Raw genomic sequence first — 21,246 nt, forward strand, 5'->3', positions numbered from 1 at the left:
TTCCAACAAGAATTACATCATCATCAGTAAGTGCCACTAGGTCTTTTAGCTGCCATTAAAAATAACTGGAAAATTATACTTAGAATTTGGAAACTTGTATCTTATACAAGTTTCATAAAATCTGAATTCAATCTAAATATCTAAATAAATAAAATCTCAATATCAAGAGCACTAACAGCTGATCAAAGGCAGAATATGTTGACTTGGAAAGAAAACAATTGTTGAGGCATAGTTTAGAATAAAATAAAGAGACTGAAGCAAGGAGTGAAAGTTTACCTTTAAACTTCCCAAAAGAATCTGAATTATAGGACCCTTGAGAGCACAGGAAAGTCAAGCTACTAGAGAAAAGTAAAAATGTTTGGCCTTATCTCACTTCATGAATTACATTTTTCATACCTGTATTACAGCTGATGGGTTCAAAACAGTCCTGGGTGTGGAGGCTGAATGTTCTAAACTAATAGTTTGTTGATGAGCAGTCTTTTCAAAGTCCTGAGAACAATTCCTCATCCTGGAAAATGTCAAGTACATTATTTTAAGTATCAACATTAACATAATGGTTTTAATCTTCTATTTTGATTTTTACCCTCTATTAAAAATAATTCTTATGATGACTTATAAGGACATTTACAATGAGTTCTCAATTATCTGTGAAAAGCAAAGAGAGGAAAATCATGACTAGACATGTTTTCATATAAAAGCTAACTTTAACCAAGAATTCAACTTCTTAACCAATGCCTGAAAATAATAGCTTATAGTATAAATTGTGCTTTAATTTCTTAATCCTTTCTCCTTCCCTGATTTTTTTTGGTAGAGATGTTGATAATCACTCAACTGTCTTAAGCTCAATTAAAGCAAGTAAGTATACAAACAAATGCCAGCTATTAAAAAATGTACTTACAGGCCTGGCTAATGAGGTACTAAATTTACTAGGTAATTTCAAATGAAAAGCAAGCTGCATTTCTTGTCCATAGATGACAGAGTTTTTGCCTATTTTTTATCTTTATATCCCTACGTTGGCTGGCAAGAATAAGTTAATCATAGCCTAAAACAGCTTATAGAAGAAACTATGATGATTAGTCTCGTAGGAAGAAATGATACACAAAGTAATTTTTAAACATTTGATTACTTAAAAAGTGGATATCCATGTTCTTGAAAACATGTGAATGCATTAGCCATAAAGAGTCCATCATTCAATTCCTGTTTCAAAATACTAAAGAAAAACCAGGAAGGCAATGCATCATGTATGAAGGAACACTTCTATTTTAAAGCATATCACTATTTAAACCAAACTCTACTGAAATTAGGAAATAAGAGTTTTTAACCTAAGTATACTTGACATGGAGAACTAATTTGAAAACTGGCAATTTGGAAAAAACTGGGATACCTAAAACAGATTCATCTACTTATGAAAGTAAAATTTCACTTTGCAACCATATTTGACACTACATGCCATCTAGACAAAACTACAATCAGATTTGGCTTTCATGTTTAAAAAACAAGAAACCTTCACAAAGAAATTCCAGATTTCTGTTTTGTCTTGAGAAGGATAACCTGGCACCACTGGGATATCTTAACACATAGCAGAAACTGGCTAGAGCTGAGCAAGGGCTCCCTCCTCTGAAGTGGGTGCATAATCCTTAGCACTCTTTAAAAAAAAGTCAGCCTCCCTCACCTGGTAAGTCAACTGCTAGATTCCTGAAGATGTCCCAATTGTTATGGCCACTGACTCTCATGCAGCCACAAAGATTCCTAAAGATTTATTCTAATCATTCCACTCAGAGGTTACGGAGGAAGTGATTGATGGAATACAAATAGAGGAGGTGGGAGCAGTACTGGCATTCAGTAAGCCTGAGTTCTACCTCTGGCTCTATCAATAAGCAGTAAGTAGACTTTAGCTAAGTCGTTTTATTTTCTAAATAAATAACTGTTCTGTTGGTTTCTAAGCACCCATTTAAACCTGGACAGAGGACCTGCAGCAGGCATGTGAAAAGTCAGGAATGCTAGCCTAAAGGATTTTGGATTTTATTGGCTAGGCCATGAAGAACCAAAGAGCAGCAAATAATCTGGAAGAGCTGAGATATGCAAAAGAGACTTAAAGAATTAAGTAGGGTGAAGAAATGGTAATTGTGAATTGTTTCCCCTCACTTTAAATGAGTACATACTAATGCTGCTTCTTTAGGAGTTGGATTCTCCACTTCATTAACAGCTCAGACAAATTATAAACTTAAAGAGCATTCTGTAAACAATGGGTTAGAGATACTGATATAAGAATGACCTTTTATCAATAACTCTAAAATAACTTTCAGAAATACAATGAATTTTAAATACTAAAATAAGTGCACATGGACCATACTTTTTAGGCGGCAATTTTTCCATAAAAGAATCTTCTTTAATACATCCATCTATTGGGCAGTATTCTTGTTTTGTACTTATAGTTGTAGCAACCTTAGGACAAAAGATTAAAAAAACCAAAAAATCATTCAGTAAATTGTTTATACAGAATTCAAAAAAACTAGTGTGCTATTCATAGAAAAATGAAAAGATCCTTACATCATCTTTAAGTCAAAGAAAAACATACTTAAGTGACATTTATATCCTATTTTAATTTTTGAGGAAATCAGTAATTTGGCAACTATCAACTAAATAGAACTAAAAATAAATAAATAAAATAAACAGAACTAAAATATTTTCAGTTCAGTCGCTCAGTCATGTCCAACTCTTTGAGACCCCATGGACTGCAGCACGCCACACCTCCCTGTCCATCACCAATTCCTGAGGTTTACCCAAACTCATGTCCATTGAGTCGGCAATGCCATCCAACAATCTTATCCTCTGAGTTCCCCTCCTCCTTCTGCCTTCAATCTTTCCCAGCATCAGGGTCTTTTCCAATGAGTCAGCTCTTCACATCAGGTGGCCATAGTACTGGAGTTTCAGCTTCAACATCAGTCCTTCCAATGAACACTCAGGACTGATCTCCTTTAGGATGGACTGGCTGGATCTCCTCACAGTCCAAGGGACTCTCAAGAGTTTACTCCACCACCACAGTTCAAAAGCATCAATTCTTCGGCACTCAGCTTTCTTTAGAGTCCAACTCTCACATCCATACCTGACTACTGGAAAACTGCAGCCCTGACTAGACAGACCTTTGTTGGCAAAGTAATGTCTCTGCTTTTTAATATGCTGTCTAGGTTGGTCGTAACTTTTCTTCCAGTAAGCGTCTTTTAATTTCATGGCTGCAGTCATCATCTGCAGTGATTTTGGATTTCAATTAAATAGACAAAAAAGCTCTTTAACTCTCTGGCTGCCTGAAGATAGCTGCCATCATGAGTGACACAGTAACTATTCAGACCAGGAAATTCATGACCAACCGACTACTTCAGTGGAAATAAATGGTAATCTAGGTTCTTTACTTTGGGAAGGCAACAGTAACTAAAACAGAAATTCAGGAAAAACTAGCCAAAATGTACAAGACCAGATGTCATTTTTGTATTTGGATTCAGAATCTATTTTGGTGGTGGCAAGACAACTGGCTTTGGCATGGTTTATGAATCCTTGGATTACACAAAGAATGAGCCCAAACACAGGCTTCTAAGACACGGCCTAGATGAGAAGAAAAAGACCTCAAGAAAACAGCAAAAGGAATGCAAGAATAGAATGAAAAAAGTCAGGGGGAATGCAAAGGCCAATGCTGGTCCTGGCAAGAAGCAGTAAAGATTCTGTAGTGACTGTATCTGTGGTGACTGCAGATTTTTCATGAGAGAGAATAAACTAAGACCTTAAAAAAAAAAAAAAAAAAGATAATCCAATAAATGGTATGGATCAGCTAATCATTCTGAAGAAGAAAGTTACATAACCACCTTACATCATCTAAAATATATTAGAAAGGGACCTAATAGGGACCTTCCTAAAAAATAAAAGATAAATGTATTAAAAAAATAAAATAATGTATACCTCTGAGATGAAAGTTTTGACTAATCAAAGAAAACTTAGAAGCCATGAAGGAGGGGGATAAAACAAATGAAAAAGGAAACATTTCTGAATGGTTAAATATAAAAAAATTAAATGTGAAAAACTGGGAGAAAAGAGTTAAAACACAAAGAACAAAGTGTTAATATCTCTATCACATGAAGTAGTCTTACAATTTAGGAAAAAGACAATTCAAAAGGAAAATATGGAAAGGACCTGGAAGGATCTCTTAAAGATTTTCCATAAAGAGCTGAGAAGTTAACATGAAAGATTGATCAATTTCACTAGTATTCAGGGAATTTCAATTTAAAACAGATACCCATTTTTTGTCCATTAAACTGCCAAACATTAAAAAAATATGACAAATACAAACATAGATTTTTTTAGACATAATAATTAACAGAACCTGCTGGTGGAACTTTTTTTTTTGGGGAGTGAGTTTGAGGAATTGTGCAAAACCCTAGTGAAAAAATCTGAAGCCACCTAGTGTTTATCATAAAGAGATTATATTATAGCATTGATGTACCATGGTTTATTGTACACCCATTAAAAATTATGTAGGAGACATTCATGACAATAGGTTAATGCTGGAAGGAATGTAGCAGACTACTAAATGTTAAAGTGGGGTTAATGTTTGGTGGGGAAGAGGATGTTCTGGCAAGCTTTTAAGTATAATGTACCAAAGACAGTTATCTATTATTAGATAATAAAGGAAAAGTGTTACTTAAAAAAAAAAAACAAAAACAGATTGCATCAAATATTTTTAAGAGCACTCCCTAAAAATCAGGGCTAAAATCTTAATTTCTATCCACCTCCTCATTTACGCCCCGTTGGCCTGGCATTTCATAGTAAGAGGTTATTGTTACTACCAACAGATTTGATACAGGACATTTCACCCAGAAAATTTAAGAAAATATTAAATAAAACTGATTTAAAAGATTTCAGTTAAAATTGTGAGAGTCTTAACTTCTGATATATACAATAAATATTTTATTCCCCCTACTCCAGAATAGCTTGTTGCTTAAGTTTTATTTATGGTGGTATTTTTGCTTGTTTGTTTTCTGCTACGTGTAACAGAAAAATAGTGGGCAAATTTAGACAGCATTTTCTCTGTGGCTTCTGACTTCCCTGGTGGCTCAGCTGGTAAAGAATCCGCCTGCATTGTGGGAGACTTGGGTTCCATCCCTGGGTTGGGAAAATACTCTGAAGAAGGAAACAGCTACCCACTTCAGTATTCTGGCCTGGAGAATACCATGGACTGTACAGTCCATGGGGTTGCAAAGAGTCCAACCTGACTGAGTGACTTTCACTTTCTTCTGTGGGTTCTGACTTCAGTGATGAATAACAAGGCTTCTCCACCCAAGATTAAACAATTACCTATAGTCTCTTCTAGTTTACATTTTCAATTTGTAGGTTATTCCAATCCACATGTGATTTTAATATATATTAATCACCTATGATGGGTTAATTTGTCATTTTCTCATGGCCCAATATATTTTTAGACTTATGATCTTTAGTCCAAATGATCAATAAAATGCCAGTATTTCTGTAATGGAATCTAAGTATGGTCATATTATTAAACAAAACCTGTCATATTGCTGTATATAACTATAGAATGGTTATTATTAACCATTAATAGGACTGGAATGCAAAAGTAGGAAGTCAAGAAACACCTGGAGTAACAGGCAAATTTGGCCTTGGAGTACAGAATGAAGCAGGGCAAAGGCTAATAGTTTTCCCAAGAGAACACACTGGTCATAGAAAACACCCTCTTCCAACAACACAAGACAAGACTCTGCACATGTACATCACCATATGGTCAACACTGAAATCAGATTCATTATATTCTTTGCAGCAAAAGATGGAGAAGCTCTATACAGTCAGCAAAACCAAGACCGGGAGCTGACTGTGGCTCATATCATGAAATCCTTATTGCCAAAGTCAGACTTAAATTGAAGAAAGTAGGGAAAACCACTAAACCATTCAGGTATGACCTAAATCAAATCCCTTTATGATTATACAGTGGAAGTGATAAACAGATTTAAGGAACTAGATCTGATAGACAGAGTACCTGATGAACTATGGACGAGGTTCGTGACATTGTACAGGAGACGGGATCAAGACCATCTCCAAGAAAACGAAATGCACAAATACAAAATGGCTGTCTGAGGAGGCCTTACAAATAGCTGTGAAAAGAGAAGCCAAAAGCAAAGGAGAAAAGGAATGATACACCTATTTGAATGCAGAGTTCCAAAGAATAGCAAGGAGAGATAAGAAAGCCTTCCTCAGTGATCAGTGCAAAGAAATAGAGGAAAACAATAGAATGGGAAAGACTAGAGATCTCTTCAAGAAAATGAGAGATACCAAGGGAACATTTCATGCAAAAATGGGCTCAATAAAGAACAGAAACAGTAGGGACCTAACAGGAGCAGAAGATGTTAAGAAGAGGTGGCAAGAATACACAGAAGAACTGTACAAAAAAGATCTTCACAATCCAGATAATCACAATGGTGTGTGATCACTGACCTAGAGCCAGACATCCTGGAATGTGAAGTCAAGTGGGCCTTAGAATGCTTCACTTCGAACAAAGCTAGTGGAGGTGATAGAATTCCAGCTGAGCTATTTCAAATCCTGAAAGATGATGCTGTGAAAGCGCTGCACTCAATATGCCAGCAAATTTGGAAAACTCAGTAGTGGCCACAGGACTGGAAAAGGTCAGTTTTCATTCCAATCCCAAAGAAAGGCAATGTCAAAGAATGCTCAAACTACTGCACAATTGCACTCATCTCACATTCTAGCAAAGTAAAGCTCAAAATTCTCCAAGCCAGGCTTCAGCAATATGTGAACCATGAACTTCCAGATGTTCAAGCTGGTTTTAGAAAGGGCAGAGGAACCAGAGATCAAATTGCCAACATCCACTGGATCATCAAAAAAGCAAGAGAGTTCCAGAAAAAAATCTATTTCTGCTTTATTGACTATGCCAAAGCCTTTGACTGTGTGGATCACCACAAACTGTGGAAAACAGTTCAAGAGATGGGAATACCAGACCACCTGACCTGCCTCCTGAGAAATCTGTATGCAGGTCAGGAAGCAACAGTTAGAACTGGAAATGGAACAACAGACTGGTTCCAAATAGGAAAAGGAGTACGTCAAGGCTGTATATTGTCACCCTGCTTATTTAACTTATATGCAGAGTACATCATGAGAAATGCTGGGCTGGAGGAAGCACAAGCTGGAATCAAGATTGCAGGGAGAAATATCAATAACCTCAGATATGCAGATGACACCACCCTTATGGCAGAAAGTGAAGAACTAAAGAGTCTCTTGATGAAGTGAAAGAGGAGAGTCAAAAAGTTGGCTTAAAGCTCAGCATTCAGAAAACTAAAATCATGGCGTCCAGTCCTATCACTTCATTTTTTGGGGCTCCAAAATCATTGCAGCCATGAAATTAAAAGACGCTTACTCCTTGATAGAAAAGTTATGACCAACCTAGACAGCATATTAAAAAGCAGAGACATTACTTTGCCAACAAAGGTCCGTCTAGTCAGGGCTACGGTATTTCCAGTAGTCATGTATGTATGTGCGAGTTGGAATATAATGAAAGCTGAGTGCCGAACAATTGATGCTTTTGAACAGTGGTGTTGGAGCAAACTTTTGAGTCCCTTGGACTGCGAGGAGATCCAACCAGTCCATCCTAAAGGAGATCAGTCCTGAGTGTTCATTGGAAGGACTGATGTTGAAGCTGAAACTCCGATACAATGGCCACCTGATGTGAAGAGCTGACTCACTGGAAAAGACCTTGATGCTGGGAAAGAGTGAAGGCAAGAAGAGAAGGGGACAACAGAGGATGAGATGGTTGGATGGCATCACCAACTCGATGGACCTGAGTTTAGGTAAACCCTAGGAGTTGGTGATGGACAGGGAGACCTGGCGTGCTGCAGTCCATGGGGTCTCAAAGAGTTGGACACGACTGAGCAACTGAATGGTATAGAGTATCAGTCAAAAACAGAGATGTTATTTAAAAAACCCATGCCACTATGAAAGATAAAGACTGATTCATATGTACTCAAACTCAGAAATAAGAACATAAGCATACTCATTAACTCTGAATGGAATCATTATAGGCTTAAGCTTGAAATAGCATCACCTGGGCCTTCAACAAAAGTCTAATGTGACTATAGGTATTACTTTTTAGAGCATATACATTATTTAAAAATAATAAACTTCAATCCGGAAATAGTCTATAAATTCAGACTTTTCACTAATTTAGACTTGATTCTTCCCTTATCTTTTCCCAAATACAAGATACCAGCAAAAATGTAAACTTTAAAAACTAACAGGGACTTTCCTGGTGGTCAACTGGTTAAGAATCTGCCTCCTAATGCAGGGGACTTGAGTTCCATCTCTGGTTGCGGAACTAAGACACCACAGGCTGCAGAACAACTAAAGGCACTTGCCTTAAGGCTTCCCTTGTAGCTCAGTTGGTAAAGAATTTGCCTGCAAGGCAGGAGACCCAGGTTCGATTCATGGAAAGGGAAGATATCCTGGAAAAGTAAATGGCAACCCACTCCAGTATTCTTACCTGGAGAATCCCATGGACAGAGGAGCCTGGCAGGCTACAGTCCATGGGGCTGCAACTAGAGAGTCCATGGGGCCGCAAGCCAGAGCCTTAACTAGAGAGCTGTCGAGCTGCAAGGAAGACCCAGTGCAGCCAAAAATAAATTATATAAAAAAAAAAAAACTAATAAAAGAGTGGTAACAATTTCAGGAAGGTTTCTTGAAGGATTCCTTTAAACAGTGGCCAGCTTTAGTGCATTTGAAGACTGAATACAGTCCTCTGTCAATTATGTGGCTTATAATAGCACAGGGAGAAAGGGGAAAAGGCGGGTAGGATGGGACAGACCACATGTCTCCCAAAGTGAGAGGCAGAACTAGTCAAATGATACAAAATAGATTTGCTACAATCCTAAAATCAAAAACCAGTATTTGTAACAGCACTGTAAAGCCAAGTATACTTCAATAAAAAAGCACACATAAATGTAAATTTCAAAATAAAAAACTAGTATTTGTAAATACAATATAAACACTTGATTAGATGTTACGAAAACACTAAAAATAATATGTTAGTATTTTAAGAGACCATTAAACACAAAGTCATTTGCCACAAAAGGCAAGAGGTTACTGTTCTAATAAACTTGCTGTTTTTTTAATATCAGAACAGGATAGACATGAGCAGAGACAGTTACAGTGGAATGTCTCTTTCTTTTCCCTTAATTCACTCTTTACCCACCATAAGACTCAATCTGTCAGGGATACTGTATTTCAACCAGGAGCTAGGCTCCCCTTTGTCTTAACTATGGAGCTGCTGCTGCTGTTGCTAAGTCACTTCAGTTGTGTCCGACTCTGTGCGACCCCATAGACGGCAGCCCACTAGGCTCCTCTGTCCCTGGGATTCTCCAGGCAAGAATACTGGAGTGGGTTGCCATTTCCTTCTCCAATGCATGAAAGTGAAAAGTGAAAGTGAAGTCGCTCAGTCGTGCCCGACTCTTAGCGACCCCATGGACTACAGCCTACCAGGTTCCTCCGTCCATGGGATTCTCCAGGCAAGAGTACTGGAGTGGGGTGCCGCTAGCTACTGTCAAAAAAAGGGAGAGGGACTAGGAATTTCCCACAATAAAAGCCATGATTCATAAAGTACATAATTCCAAAACAAATATCTTCTAGTGTGTAATGTGTCTGCTGTAATTTAAACCTGCACAAATCACATATTTGTATGTTTATATACATATTATTATATATGTATGTGAAAGTTGGACCATAAAGAAGGCTGAGTGCTGAAAGTGAAAGTCACTCAGTCCTGCCTCTTTGCGACCCCATGGACTATACAGTCCATGGAATTCTCCATGCCAGAATACTGGAGTGGGTAGCCCTTCCCTTCTTCAGAGGATCTTCCAAACCCAGGGATCGAACCATTGCAGGCAGGCTCCCACATTGCAAGCAGATTCTTTACCAGCTGACCCACCAGGGAAGCCCTGAGTGCCAAATGACCGATGCTTTTGAACTGTGGTGCTGAAGAAGACTCTTGAGAGTCCCTTGGACTGTAAGATCAACCAGTCAATCCTAAAGGAAATCAATCCTGAATACTCATTGGAAGGACTGATGCTGAAGCTCCAATACTTTGGCCAACTGATGTGAAGAGCTGACTCATTAGAAAAGACCGTGCCCTGTTTCTGGGAAAGACCAAATGCAGGAGGAAAAAGGGACAACAAAGGACGAGATGGTTGGATGGCATCACCAACTCAATGGACAGAAGTTTGAGCAAGCTCCTGGAGATGGTGAAGGACAGGGAAGCCTTGTGTGCTACAGTCCATGGGGTTGTAGAGTCGGACACAGCTGAGCAACTGAACAACAAAAACAATATGCATTATTATATATATTCTTGGTAGCACTAGTAGCAAAGAATTGGCCTGCCAATGCAGGAGACATAAGAGATGCAGGTTCAATCCCTGGGTTGGGAAGATCCCCTGCAGAAGGGAATGGTAACCCACTCCAGTATTCTTGCCTGGAGACTCCCATGGACAGAGGAAGCTGACGTGCCTCAGTCTATACAGGAGCAAACAGTCGGACATGACTGAAGCAACTCATTACTCACATATGTATTTTTATCATGGTTAACCTGCAAACCAGTTAATCCACATCTAAATAATCAAGGGTCAACCATAACACTTATTTTAAAACTTGGAGAGAACTTACACATAATTCAGATTTGACTTTTACAATTCTATAAGAAAATCTGGTATTATTTCCATCTCACAAATGAGGAAACTCAGGATTAGGGCACAAGAACTAGGACTGCATCCCAGGTGGTCTGCCTCTATATTAACTATCTGCCATGCTGCCACAGAAAATAATCGATACAAATCTTCAAAATCTGATCTCTCAAGTGGAACATTAAGAATTAAATAGAGATTAAGAAAACTTTCTAGGAACATACATATATAAACCGAGCAATACTTATATTTGTAGTAAATGCAAAGAAAGTTCAGTAAATTTTATTTTAAATCCTTAATTTGTTCTCATTATCTTGAGTGCATGGGTTTTAGTGCAACTGCATTATTTTTAGCACTTCTAAAGTTAACTTTAGGATGTTGTTTATTTTTTAACACATCTCTACAAGTGTAAATTTAATGACACACAAAGGTTGAGAGGCAGAGGAAAATTCTAAATTTGCTTACATGATATCAGTTTAGAAAAAGGGGATAGAGATTTTAGTACTTCCCTGGCAGTCCAATGGTTAAGACTCCACTTTCCAATGCAGAGGATGGAGCTAAGATCCCGCATGCCCCGGGGCCAAAAAAAAAAAAAACCCCCCATAAAATAGAGGCAATGTTCTGGCCCATTCAATAAAGACTCTAAAAATGGTCCACATCAAAAAATCTTTTAAAAAAATACAGATGTAGACTGATAAGTGTATGACCCTAAGCTTGCATTCTTTTTGATCACTTTGAATAGTTACAAAAACGTACGTGAAAAGCCTTATCTTTTGCTAGGTTTCTTTATTTAAAAGACTCAGCAGCAAATATCCAAGTTTTTAGTTCCTAATTAGAAGTATGTTTTATTTCTCTACCATTTTTACCTGTAACATTATGTTGTAATGTGATCGATATGAACAATAAAACTTACCTCACAATCAGGGCATGTGATTGTGCTGTATTCTTCAGTCATTAATAAGCACAGGTCACAAAAAGCATGTCCACATTGAAGTTCATGGTGGTGACCTACTGACGAAATTCTTCTGTGAATTAAACTTTTCAGTTTGTTAATGATGCATATTCAGTATAACCAAAGGGAAAAATTAAAAGGGATTCTCTTCTATAGAAAAATATATCTATTTAGTTAGAAATGGATGACATTAAAATTCAAGAGAAACAATACAAATCAGAAGGGAGAAAAATCAGAAGAAAAGAGAAACCAGGCAGAGATAATTAATATTGCTTGGATTCATTTAGATAGTTATTTGGTACCTATAATACTTTGAATCTGCCAGCTCTTACAATCATATAAAGAAAAAATCATATAAAAAATCTGACATACTCCATTTGATCATTATAATTATCACAGCTAAATAGGCTGTAGATATCATATTTGACAACCTAGAGATGGATAAACATTTTGGTGATCTGGGATAAATGGTATAATCCAGATCTAGTTCTGTTTCCAAGTCTAATGTTCTTTCTACTTGATCATACTTCCGTCTGCGAATTTATACTTCCCATCCTGTAAAGGGGACAGTGAGGGTCAATTTGAGAAACTGGCAAGACCTCCTCTTTGAACAAAATAATGCCATTTGCAGCAACATGGATGGACCTAGAGATTGTCATACTGAGTGAAGTCAGACACAGAAAGACAAATATCATATGATATCAATTACATGTGCAATCTAAAAAAAAGGGGGGTACAAATGAACTTACTTACAAAACAGAAGTAGAGTCATGGGTGTAGAAAGCAAATTTATGGTTACCACGGGATGGGAAAGGGTAAACTGGGAGAAGGGGACTGACATACACACACTAAAGTTGGCTTAAAGCTCAATATTCAGAAAACGAAGATCATGGCAACCGGTCCCATCACTTCATGGGAAATAGATAGGGAAACAGTGTCAGACTTTATTTTTCTGGGCTCCAAAATCACTACAGATGGTGACTGCAGCCATGGAATTAAAAGACGCTTACTCCTTGGAAGGAAAGTTATGACCAACCTAGGTAGCATATTGAAAAGCAGAGACATTACTTTGCCAACAAAGGTTCATCTAGTCAAGGCTATGGTTTTTCCTGTGGTCATGTATGGATGTGAGAGTTGGACTGTGAAGAAGGCTGAGTGCCGAAGAATTGCTTTTGAACTGTGGTGTTGGAGAAGACTCTTGAGAGTCCCTTGAACTGCAAGGAGATCCAACCAGTCCATTCTGAAGGAGATCAGCCCTGGGATTTCTTTGGAAGGAATGATGCTAAAGCTGAAACTCCAGTAGTTTGGCCACCTCATGCGAAGAGTTGACTCATTGGAAAAGACTCTGATGCTGGGAGGGATTGGGGGCAGGAGGAGAAGGGGACGACAGAGGATGAGATGGCTGGATGGCATCACTGACTCGATGGACGTGAGTATGAGTGAACTCCGGGAGTTGGTGATGGACAGGGAGGCCTGGCGTGCTGCGATTCATGGGGTCGCAGAGTCGGAGACGACTGAGCGACTGATCTGATCTGATCTGATATATAAAATAGATAACTAACAAGAACCTGCTATATAATAGCACAGGGAACTCTACTCGATACTTCTGTAATGGTCTACAATCAGAAAAGAACCAAAACAAAACAAAACAAAAAAATAGAGAGTGGATATATGTAGATGTGTTGATATAACTAATTCACTTTACTGTACACCTGAAACACTGTAAATCAGTTACATTCAAATTTTAAAAAAATCCTCTCTTAACGATCTAAGACATTGGCAAAGACAGAAGACAGGACAGAAGTCAGATGCTACTACTATCACACACAAACATGACCCATATAAAGGTTATTTTTCACAGATTTAGCATTTATGAAGGGAAATACCATCTAATACCAACATTTTAATACTCTAAGTAGAATCTGAAGTTTATAGTAATAAATATATGTTATAGCTATGTCATTTTAAGTCATTTAAAAAGATTTTGCAAGAAAAATGGGAAAAGAAACTAGATAAAATGAGGCTTCATTTACTATAAAATTAAGTGTTCCTGCTGATTTATATTAAAACAATTGCATTCTTTTGATAAAAAGAAATTTAGTTTTTAAGCTAATGAAACATCTAAAACTTGTTTAAAACCAGGGTAAATTTCAAAGCTCTAATTTAAATTCCAGAGATACTGTTACTAAGGATATCAAAACTGTTTTACCTTTTAAAGATTTCTGATACTGTACAAGTCGAAATAACGTGGGCTGCATTACAGTTTACAAAGCACTTTGATAATTCCACATGCAAAGGCACCATCTTTCCAATTGAGTACTTCTCAGCATTATAATACAAATGTATGAAAGAACAGGTGATTTTAAAATGTCATGTTCTAAAACTTTATTTTGTAATACTATATCATCAAATAATGGAGATTTTCTATGAAACAGCAGCAATCGAAATTCGGGTAAGAGAACTTGCCTCTCCCCAAGAAAACACAACCAATTTTCTCTACGCTCAGGTCTCCCAAGCAGAGTCCATCCTGGAGCGACTGAGAAAATGGACTTTCACTTTGAAAGTATAAAATGTAACAGTTACACAGGGTGATAATAAGACTCTGGCAGCTCCAAGAGTTAAGTTTCAACAACACACCCCTGCAGAGACATAGCACTCTAAGGCCTGTGAGGTTAGGATCAAATAAACTGAACCTGTTTTCACTTGAGGAGAGTCTCAGTGAGCGGAGTATGGGCGCGCGTTCTCCCTGGATGGCCCAAGACTGAACACAAGATGCACAAAACCTAACGGGCTGTCTTCTGAACAAGGCTTTAGGCCAAGAGAGCAACAAGTCCCCCGCCCCCACCCCTAATATCCGTTTTTAAATATCAGGAACCTTTGGTTACCACAACAAAACTATGCAAGAAAATGAAGTTTCGTTGCTTCTTCACCACAGAATGACGGTTAAATTCTCACATTACCCCTTTCTCGAACCTGCGACCCCATCAGTGGGGCAGTCAGTGCGCAGCAGGGGCGGAAAGCCGCTCTCGAGGCCTTGGCGTCAGGACCTCAAAGGCGGGCTGCGCGCTCGAGGCCTGGGCTGCCCCGTGCTCCCTCGCCGTCGCAGCCACTCCCTACTCTGCCTGTTCCTCAGCTCCCGTGACGGCAGGCGGACTGACCCCCCGCGTCTCACCCAGAGCTCTGGGCGCCCTTCTTCCACACCGGCTACACAGGGCCTCGGTGGCTCCCCGGGCCCGGCCGTGCGTCTCCACCTGCCCGCAGGAGGACACGGGGCGCCTACCCCTCAACGCCTCAGCCGCCATCTTCGTGCCTCGAATCCCAGGCCCGCGTCGCGTGCAGACCCGGTATCCCTTGCGGCAGAGACCAATCGCCGGAGGCGGTGGCTCCAGGGAGCCAATCGGCAGCGAGGAAGCTCCAGCCCACCCATCCCCCCGCCCCAGACCCTCCCAGCAGGAGGCTGTTTGCTGTTTTACTCCGGATGCTGAAAGCAGATTGCACGTGGTCTTCGGGGACCGTTTTGTGGTCTGATTTTTGTCCAAAGCTCAGTGCCTTATCACTCTCACTGCATATAAATCGGATTTCACGCATTACTCCTTACTTTGCTTTTGACTTTGCAGGTGGCGACGTCGTCCCCCTTCCCTAGTGGATCATAGTGGCTTTAGTGGAGAAGCCAGTCTAGCTACCCACCGGTGAGGAGATTTGTTTAACAGTTTCAAACTAAGGTGTGGTCGTTATTACTAACAATTGTTGACCCTACTGGTATTTACAAGGCCTTGTGTTGAGAACGTTTAGGGATACAAAGAATTTATAAACTAACAGGTTCCTGCTTGAGTGATATGTCATCCTCTACCTAAACGGGTAACTTCCACTAAAGCAGTTTGTATTAAATGCCAGAGGAGACTTAGAGAAAATAAGAATTGTATGCGTTGTGTGAAAAGCCTTTGTAAAGAATATAAGGTTTATACTAGACTTTAAAACCTGAGTGAAACTTACAGAGATAAACGGAGGAAATGAGGCTTTCCAGGGAGAAAGAACTGCAAAAACAAGGGATTGTAGGTGAGTAGATGCTGTTGCCTATTCGGTATTTAACTTACAGACCATTTGCCTAGATTAGTTAATACTGCTTTAAGTGAGCTTTTTGGAGAATTAAATTGGAATTGAATTTTAAAGAGTCTTGAATGTTGGGTAAGGACATACCCTTTAAACAGTCCAGTGCTGGGGAAATTGTGTGAGCAAGAAACCAGGTGATCTGGTAGCAATTTGGCAAGTATCAGTGTATTGTGGAGGAAGCACGTGGAGATGGCAGGGTTCCTTTAGCTACTAAGAGTAAAACCAGCATATATTCTTCATTTTCTTTTTCCCTCTATGTGTTTTGTTTTGGAAATAGAAGTATTCTGTCCAAAGCTCATCCCTGGTTAACATCCAAAATATACAAACAGCTCATACACCTCGTATCAAAAAACCAACAACTGAATTCAAAAAGGATACCCTGAAGAAATGTCTTTAGTGAGAGTATCTTAATGGTGAATGCTCCAAGCTTTTATTTGGATGAAAATATTTTCATCTTCATCCTTGAATGAGCATTTAATAACATAATGTTCTAAATTGAGTTATTTTTTCTCAGACGTTGGAGATAACATCATACTGATTTCTGTTGGTCCTTAATAATCCCAACCCTTAGTGCTTCTGCTGTGGCCTCCCTGGATGGCAGTTTATTTACAGTCTGTCTTCCTGCCCCACCAATACTATCTCTGAGGGGACGCCACATTGCTCACCCTCAGTGTTCCTTAAACACTGTAGCCTTCTGCCCTGTCCAAGCAGGTGCTTCATTTGTCGAGCAATGAAAGCAAGAGGGAGAAATCCCATGTTGCAAATATAAAATGTAGGGCAAAACACCAACTAATAAATTATAGTATTTTCAGGCTTCAGTTCAGTTCAGTCGCTCAGTCGTGTCCGACTACTTGTGACCCCATGAACCACAGCACGCCAGGCCTCCCTGTTCATCACCAACTCCCGGAGTCCACCCAAACCCATGTCCATTGTGTCGGTGATGCCATGCATCCAGCTCATCCTCTGTCATCTCCTTCTCCTCCTGCCCTCAATCTTTCCTAGCAGCAGGGTCTTTTCAAATGAGTAAGCTCTTTGCATCAGGTGGCCAAAGTATTGGAGTTTCAGCTTCAACATCAGTCCTTCCAATGAACACCCAAGACTGATCTTTAGGATGGACTGGTTGGATCTCCTTGCAGTCCAAGGGACTCTCAAGAGTCTTCTCCAACACCACAGTTCAAAAGCATCAATTCTTCAGCACTCAGCTTTCTTGACAGTCCAACTCTCACATCCATACATGACCACTGGAAAAACCATAACCTTGACTAGACAGACCTTTGTTGGCAAAATAATATCTCTGCTTCTTAATATGCTATCTAGGTTGGTCATAACTTTCCTTGCAAGGAGTAAGCATCTTTTAATTTCATGGCTGCAATCACCATCTGCAGTGATTTTGGAGCCCAGAAAAATGAAGTCAGCCACTGTTTCCACTGTTTCCCCATCTATTTGCCATGAAGTGATGGGACTGGATGCCATGATCTTAGTTTTCTGAATGTTGAGCTGTAAGCCAACTTTTTCACTCTCCTCTTTCACTTTCATCAAGAGGCTCTTTAGTTCTTCTTCACTTTCTGCCATAAGGGTGGTGTCATCTGCATATCTGAGGTTATTGATATTTCTCCTGGCAATCTTGATTCCAGCTTGTGCTTCCTCCAGCCCAGCGTTTCTCATGATGTACTCTGCATATAAGTTAAATAAGCAGGGTGACAATATACAGCCTTGACGTACTCCTTTTCCTATTTGGAACCAGTCTGTTGTTCCATGTCCAGTTCTAACTGTTGTCTCCTGACCTGCATACAGATTTCTCAGGAGGCAGGTCAGGTGGTCTGGTATTCCCATCTCTTTCAGAATTTTCCAGTTTATTGTGATCCACACAGTCAAAGGCTTTGGCATAGTCAATAAAGCAGAAATAGATGTTTTTCTGGAACTCGCTTGCTTTTTCAATGATCCAGCAGAGGTTGGCAATTTGATCTCTGGTTCCACTGCCTTTTCTAAAACCAGCTTGAACATCTGGAAGTTCACAGTTCACATATTGCTGAAGCCTGGCTTGGAGAATTTTAAGCATTACTTTACTAGCATGTGAGATGAGTGCCATTGTGCAGTAGTTTGAGCATTCTTTGGCATTGCCTTTCTTTGGGATTGGAGTGAAAACTGACCTTTTCCAGTCCTGTGGCCACTACTGAGTTTTCCAAATTTGCTGGCATATTGAGTGCAGCACTTGCACAGCATCATCTTTCAGGATTTGAAATAGCTCAACTGGAATTCCATCACCTCCACTAGCTTTGTTTGTAGTGAAGCATTCTAAGGCCCACTTGACTTCACATTCCAGGATGTCTGGCTCTAGGTGAGTGATCACACCATCGTGATTGTCTGGATTGTGAAGGTCTTTTTTGTACAGTTCTTCTGTGTATTCTTGCCACCTCTTCTTAATATCTTCTGCTCCTGTTAGATCCCTATTGTTTCTGTCCTTTATTGACCCCATCTTTGCATAAAATGTTCCCTTGGTATCTCTAATTTTCTTGAAGAGATCTCTAGTCTTTCCCATTCTATTGTTTTCCTCTATTTCTTTGCACTGATCACTGAGGAAGGCTTTCTCATCTCTCCTTACTATTCTTTAGAACTCTGCATTCAAATGGTTATATCTTTCCTTTTCCCCTTTGCTTTTCACTTCCCTTCTTTTCACAGCTATTTGTAAGGCCTCCTCAGACAGCCATTTTGCTTTTTTGCGATTCTTTTTCTTGGGGATGGTCTTGATTCCTGTCTCCTGTACAATGCCACGAACCTCTGTGACAAAATGCTTTACTCCACAATACCTCAATTTATCTACCTCAAGTCTATAGAAGGGAGTTTCTATCCCTTTAAAATGAATCAGGCTTTTGCCTCAAATTTCCATTAAACTTTATCTTAGAACCTCTGGACCAAGGAGATAACATCCCCTGAGTTGGGTTCTGGTATGTCAGGTGGAGGGCTGGAACCCAGGAATGGCGACAGAGGAGAGACAGCCTGCCCTGAGATCTGGTCTGAAGTGGAAACAGTGGCACTGACAAAAGTACAGAATAAAGCTGGTCCTGGAGTTCACATGAGCACTGGATGGTGGAGCCCAGATCCCACATGGCAGCTAGAGCAGACAGTTACCTAACTGTGCCAAGGCCTGGTGCCCCTGAAAGGAGTAAATGTGTTTTTTCCTTCTTTTCAGTGTGAAAGGATACTTTTCAAAGAAAAGGTAAAATCATGGCTCTCCTCTAGGTATAAAATGAACAAATGTTAAGTTTATTCTGCTCATATTTGGGTGTGGGAACTAAGCAGTTAGAACCGGTTCAAGGGAGCAGAGATGCACAGGTTTATCTGGAGTCAAGGATGCCAGAGTATTGTGCAAATGCAGCAAAACTGGCTTTTCCAGAGGAGGGAGTGTTGTTCTTCATGTTTACATATCACAGACTTGGACTATTCTGAGTTGCACTCGGTTCTCGGTTCTCCGTAGCCTTAGATCCGTAAAACCCACCTGAAGGGTGTGCTCAGCCCCGTGTGCAGATTTCTATCCAAGCACAGACTCCCCTGACTTGACCTCACAGATTCTAAAGTTGACCTGCTTAGTGGAGGGAAACTGACAGCACTAGGAGCTTCCCTGGTGGCTCAGATGGTAAGGAATCCACCTGCAATGTGGGAGACGTAGGTTCAATCCCTGGGTTGGGAAAGTCCTTTGGAGGAGGGCATGGCAACCCACTCCAGTATTCTTGCCTGGAGAATCCCATGGACAGAGGAGCCTGGTGGGCTACAGTCCATGGGGTCGCAAAGAGTAGGAGATGACTGAGTGACTAAGCGCAGAGCCTCTATGTGCTAGACGATCCTACCAGGTTAACACTACAAACTGATGGGTGGTCATAGTATTAATGAGACAGTGTTTCTAGAAGGTCATCACATCAACCAGGACATAATAGGAATTGGTAACTACCAGCTGCTGATACTGTCCTGTTAGGAGACATAAGTCCACTGGGGGAGTGATGACTGCAGAATGAATGAGGAGATCTGACAGTCTTTGTAAACACAGAGTCAGGAACAACCAGCATATAAGCACTTGCTGTATTTTAAAAGTCACCTGGGAAAGTGTCTCCTTCTTCATCTTCATTACAATGTTGTCAGTTAGGGAAGTTGGTGGTCTTTCTAGGGCCCTGATTTGAGCACTCCTGATCCATATCATCAACAGGTAACCTTCCTTATGACATTCCTTCTTGGAAGCTAAAGGTATACACACACACACACACACACACACACAGCTTCACACTTGGGCCTCACCCCTATCACCACTCTGCCCGGTCTATCATTGCTTCCCTCACCTCTTAACTCACCTTGTGTCCATTCTTGTCTGGGTATCCTCCTAACCTCCTCAGAGAAGCCACACTGATCTGAACAAGTGAACTGGAGCAAGTCTCCGCCTTTGCTAATAATCTTCAACAGCCTGGTGTTGTGTTTGTAATGAAACCGAGTCTGCTTCCCATGGCCTGAGACCCTATAAGATCATATTGTTGCCCATTTCAACAGCTGCCTGATGAACCAGTCTTCCTGTTCTTGCTACATGGCACCACCCCTTCCTCCTGGACTTCTCCTCTCTGTGCTTCTTCACCTCAGAAAGGACTTTCCTGACCACCTCTTTAAAGGGGTCTCACCCACCACCCCATCTGATAACCATCTAAGCCTCTTATATATATATATATATATATACACACATGTATCTATATGTATATATATGAAGCCCATGGCTCAGTGGTAAAGAATCTGCCTGCAATGCAGAAGATGCAGGAGACATGGGTTCAGTCCCTGGGTCAGGAAGATCCCCTGGAGGAGAGCATGGCAACCCACTCCAGTATTCTTGCTTGGAGAATCCCATGGACAGAGGAGCCTGGCAGGCTACAGTCCATAGGATCACAAAAAGTTGGACATGACTTAGTGACTGAACAACATAGTAGACAGATCTTTAATACCCTATTGATAGCCAAGACATTCACTTTATTGTTGCTGGTAGGAATATCAATTGATATAGCTTATATGAAAATAAATTTATCAAGAGCCTTAAAAATGCTCTTAATGCCTCAATCCATTTTGATGAATCTATTATAAAATAATGAGATGCTGTATAACATTTAGTGACAAGATAAAACCTTAAAACAAAAATGATTACCAGTAGGAAATAGATGAGCCATCGCACAGAGGGGATATAGTTAAAACACTCTCAGTATGGAATAATGTATAGTCATTAGACTCACATCCTCAATGTTAACTAAAAGAGCAGAATGGAAAGCTTTATATTTCAATTCTGCCTAGAAATAAGTATATGTTTAGAAAAAAGACTTGATGGACATGAGTTTGAGCAAGCTCTGGGAGTTGTGATGGACAGGGAAGCCTGGCGTGCTGAAGTCCATGGGGTCGCAAGGAGTTGGACACAACTGAGCAACTAAA

The 21,246-nt window shown here is 40.0% G+C and overlaps 1 protein-coding gene and 1 pseudogene across 1 annotated transcript in view; one reads left to right on the forward strand and one right to left on the reverse strand.

The window, feature by feature from the left end:
• RNF17 (ring finger protein 17) overlaps window positions 1–14,990 on the reverse strand; it is a 117,809-nt gene extending 102,819 nt beyond the window's left edge. Inside the window, exons 1-4 of the mRNA XM_005888714.1 lie at window positions 14,861–14,990; window positions 11,650–11,744; window positions 2,354–2,445; window positions 397–508 (exon numbers count right to left, since the gene is read on the reverse strand). Coding sequence (XP_005888776.1) covers window positions 397–508; window positions 2,354–2,445; window positions 11,650–11,744; window positions 14,861–14,990 — 429 coding nt within the window. The remainder of the gene's footprint in view (window positions 1–396; window positions 509–2,353; window positions 2,446–11,649; window positions 11,745–14,860) is intronic.
• LOC102269219 (small ribosomal subunit protein eS24-like) lies at window positions 3,324–3,711 on the forward strand (annotated as a pseudogene).
• Window positions 14,991–21,246: the final 6,256 nt, after the last annotated feature.

Source organism: Bos mutus, chromosome 12, assembly GCF_027580195.1.
Source record: "Bos mutus isolate GX-2022 chromosome 12, NWIPB_WYAK_1.1, whole genome shotgun sequence".
Lineage (NCBI taxonomy): Eukaryota > Metazoa > Chordata > Mammalia > Artiodactyla > Bovidae > Bos > Bos mutus.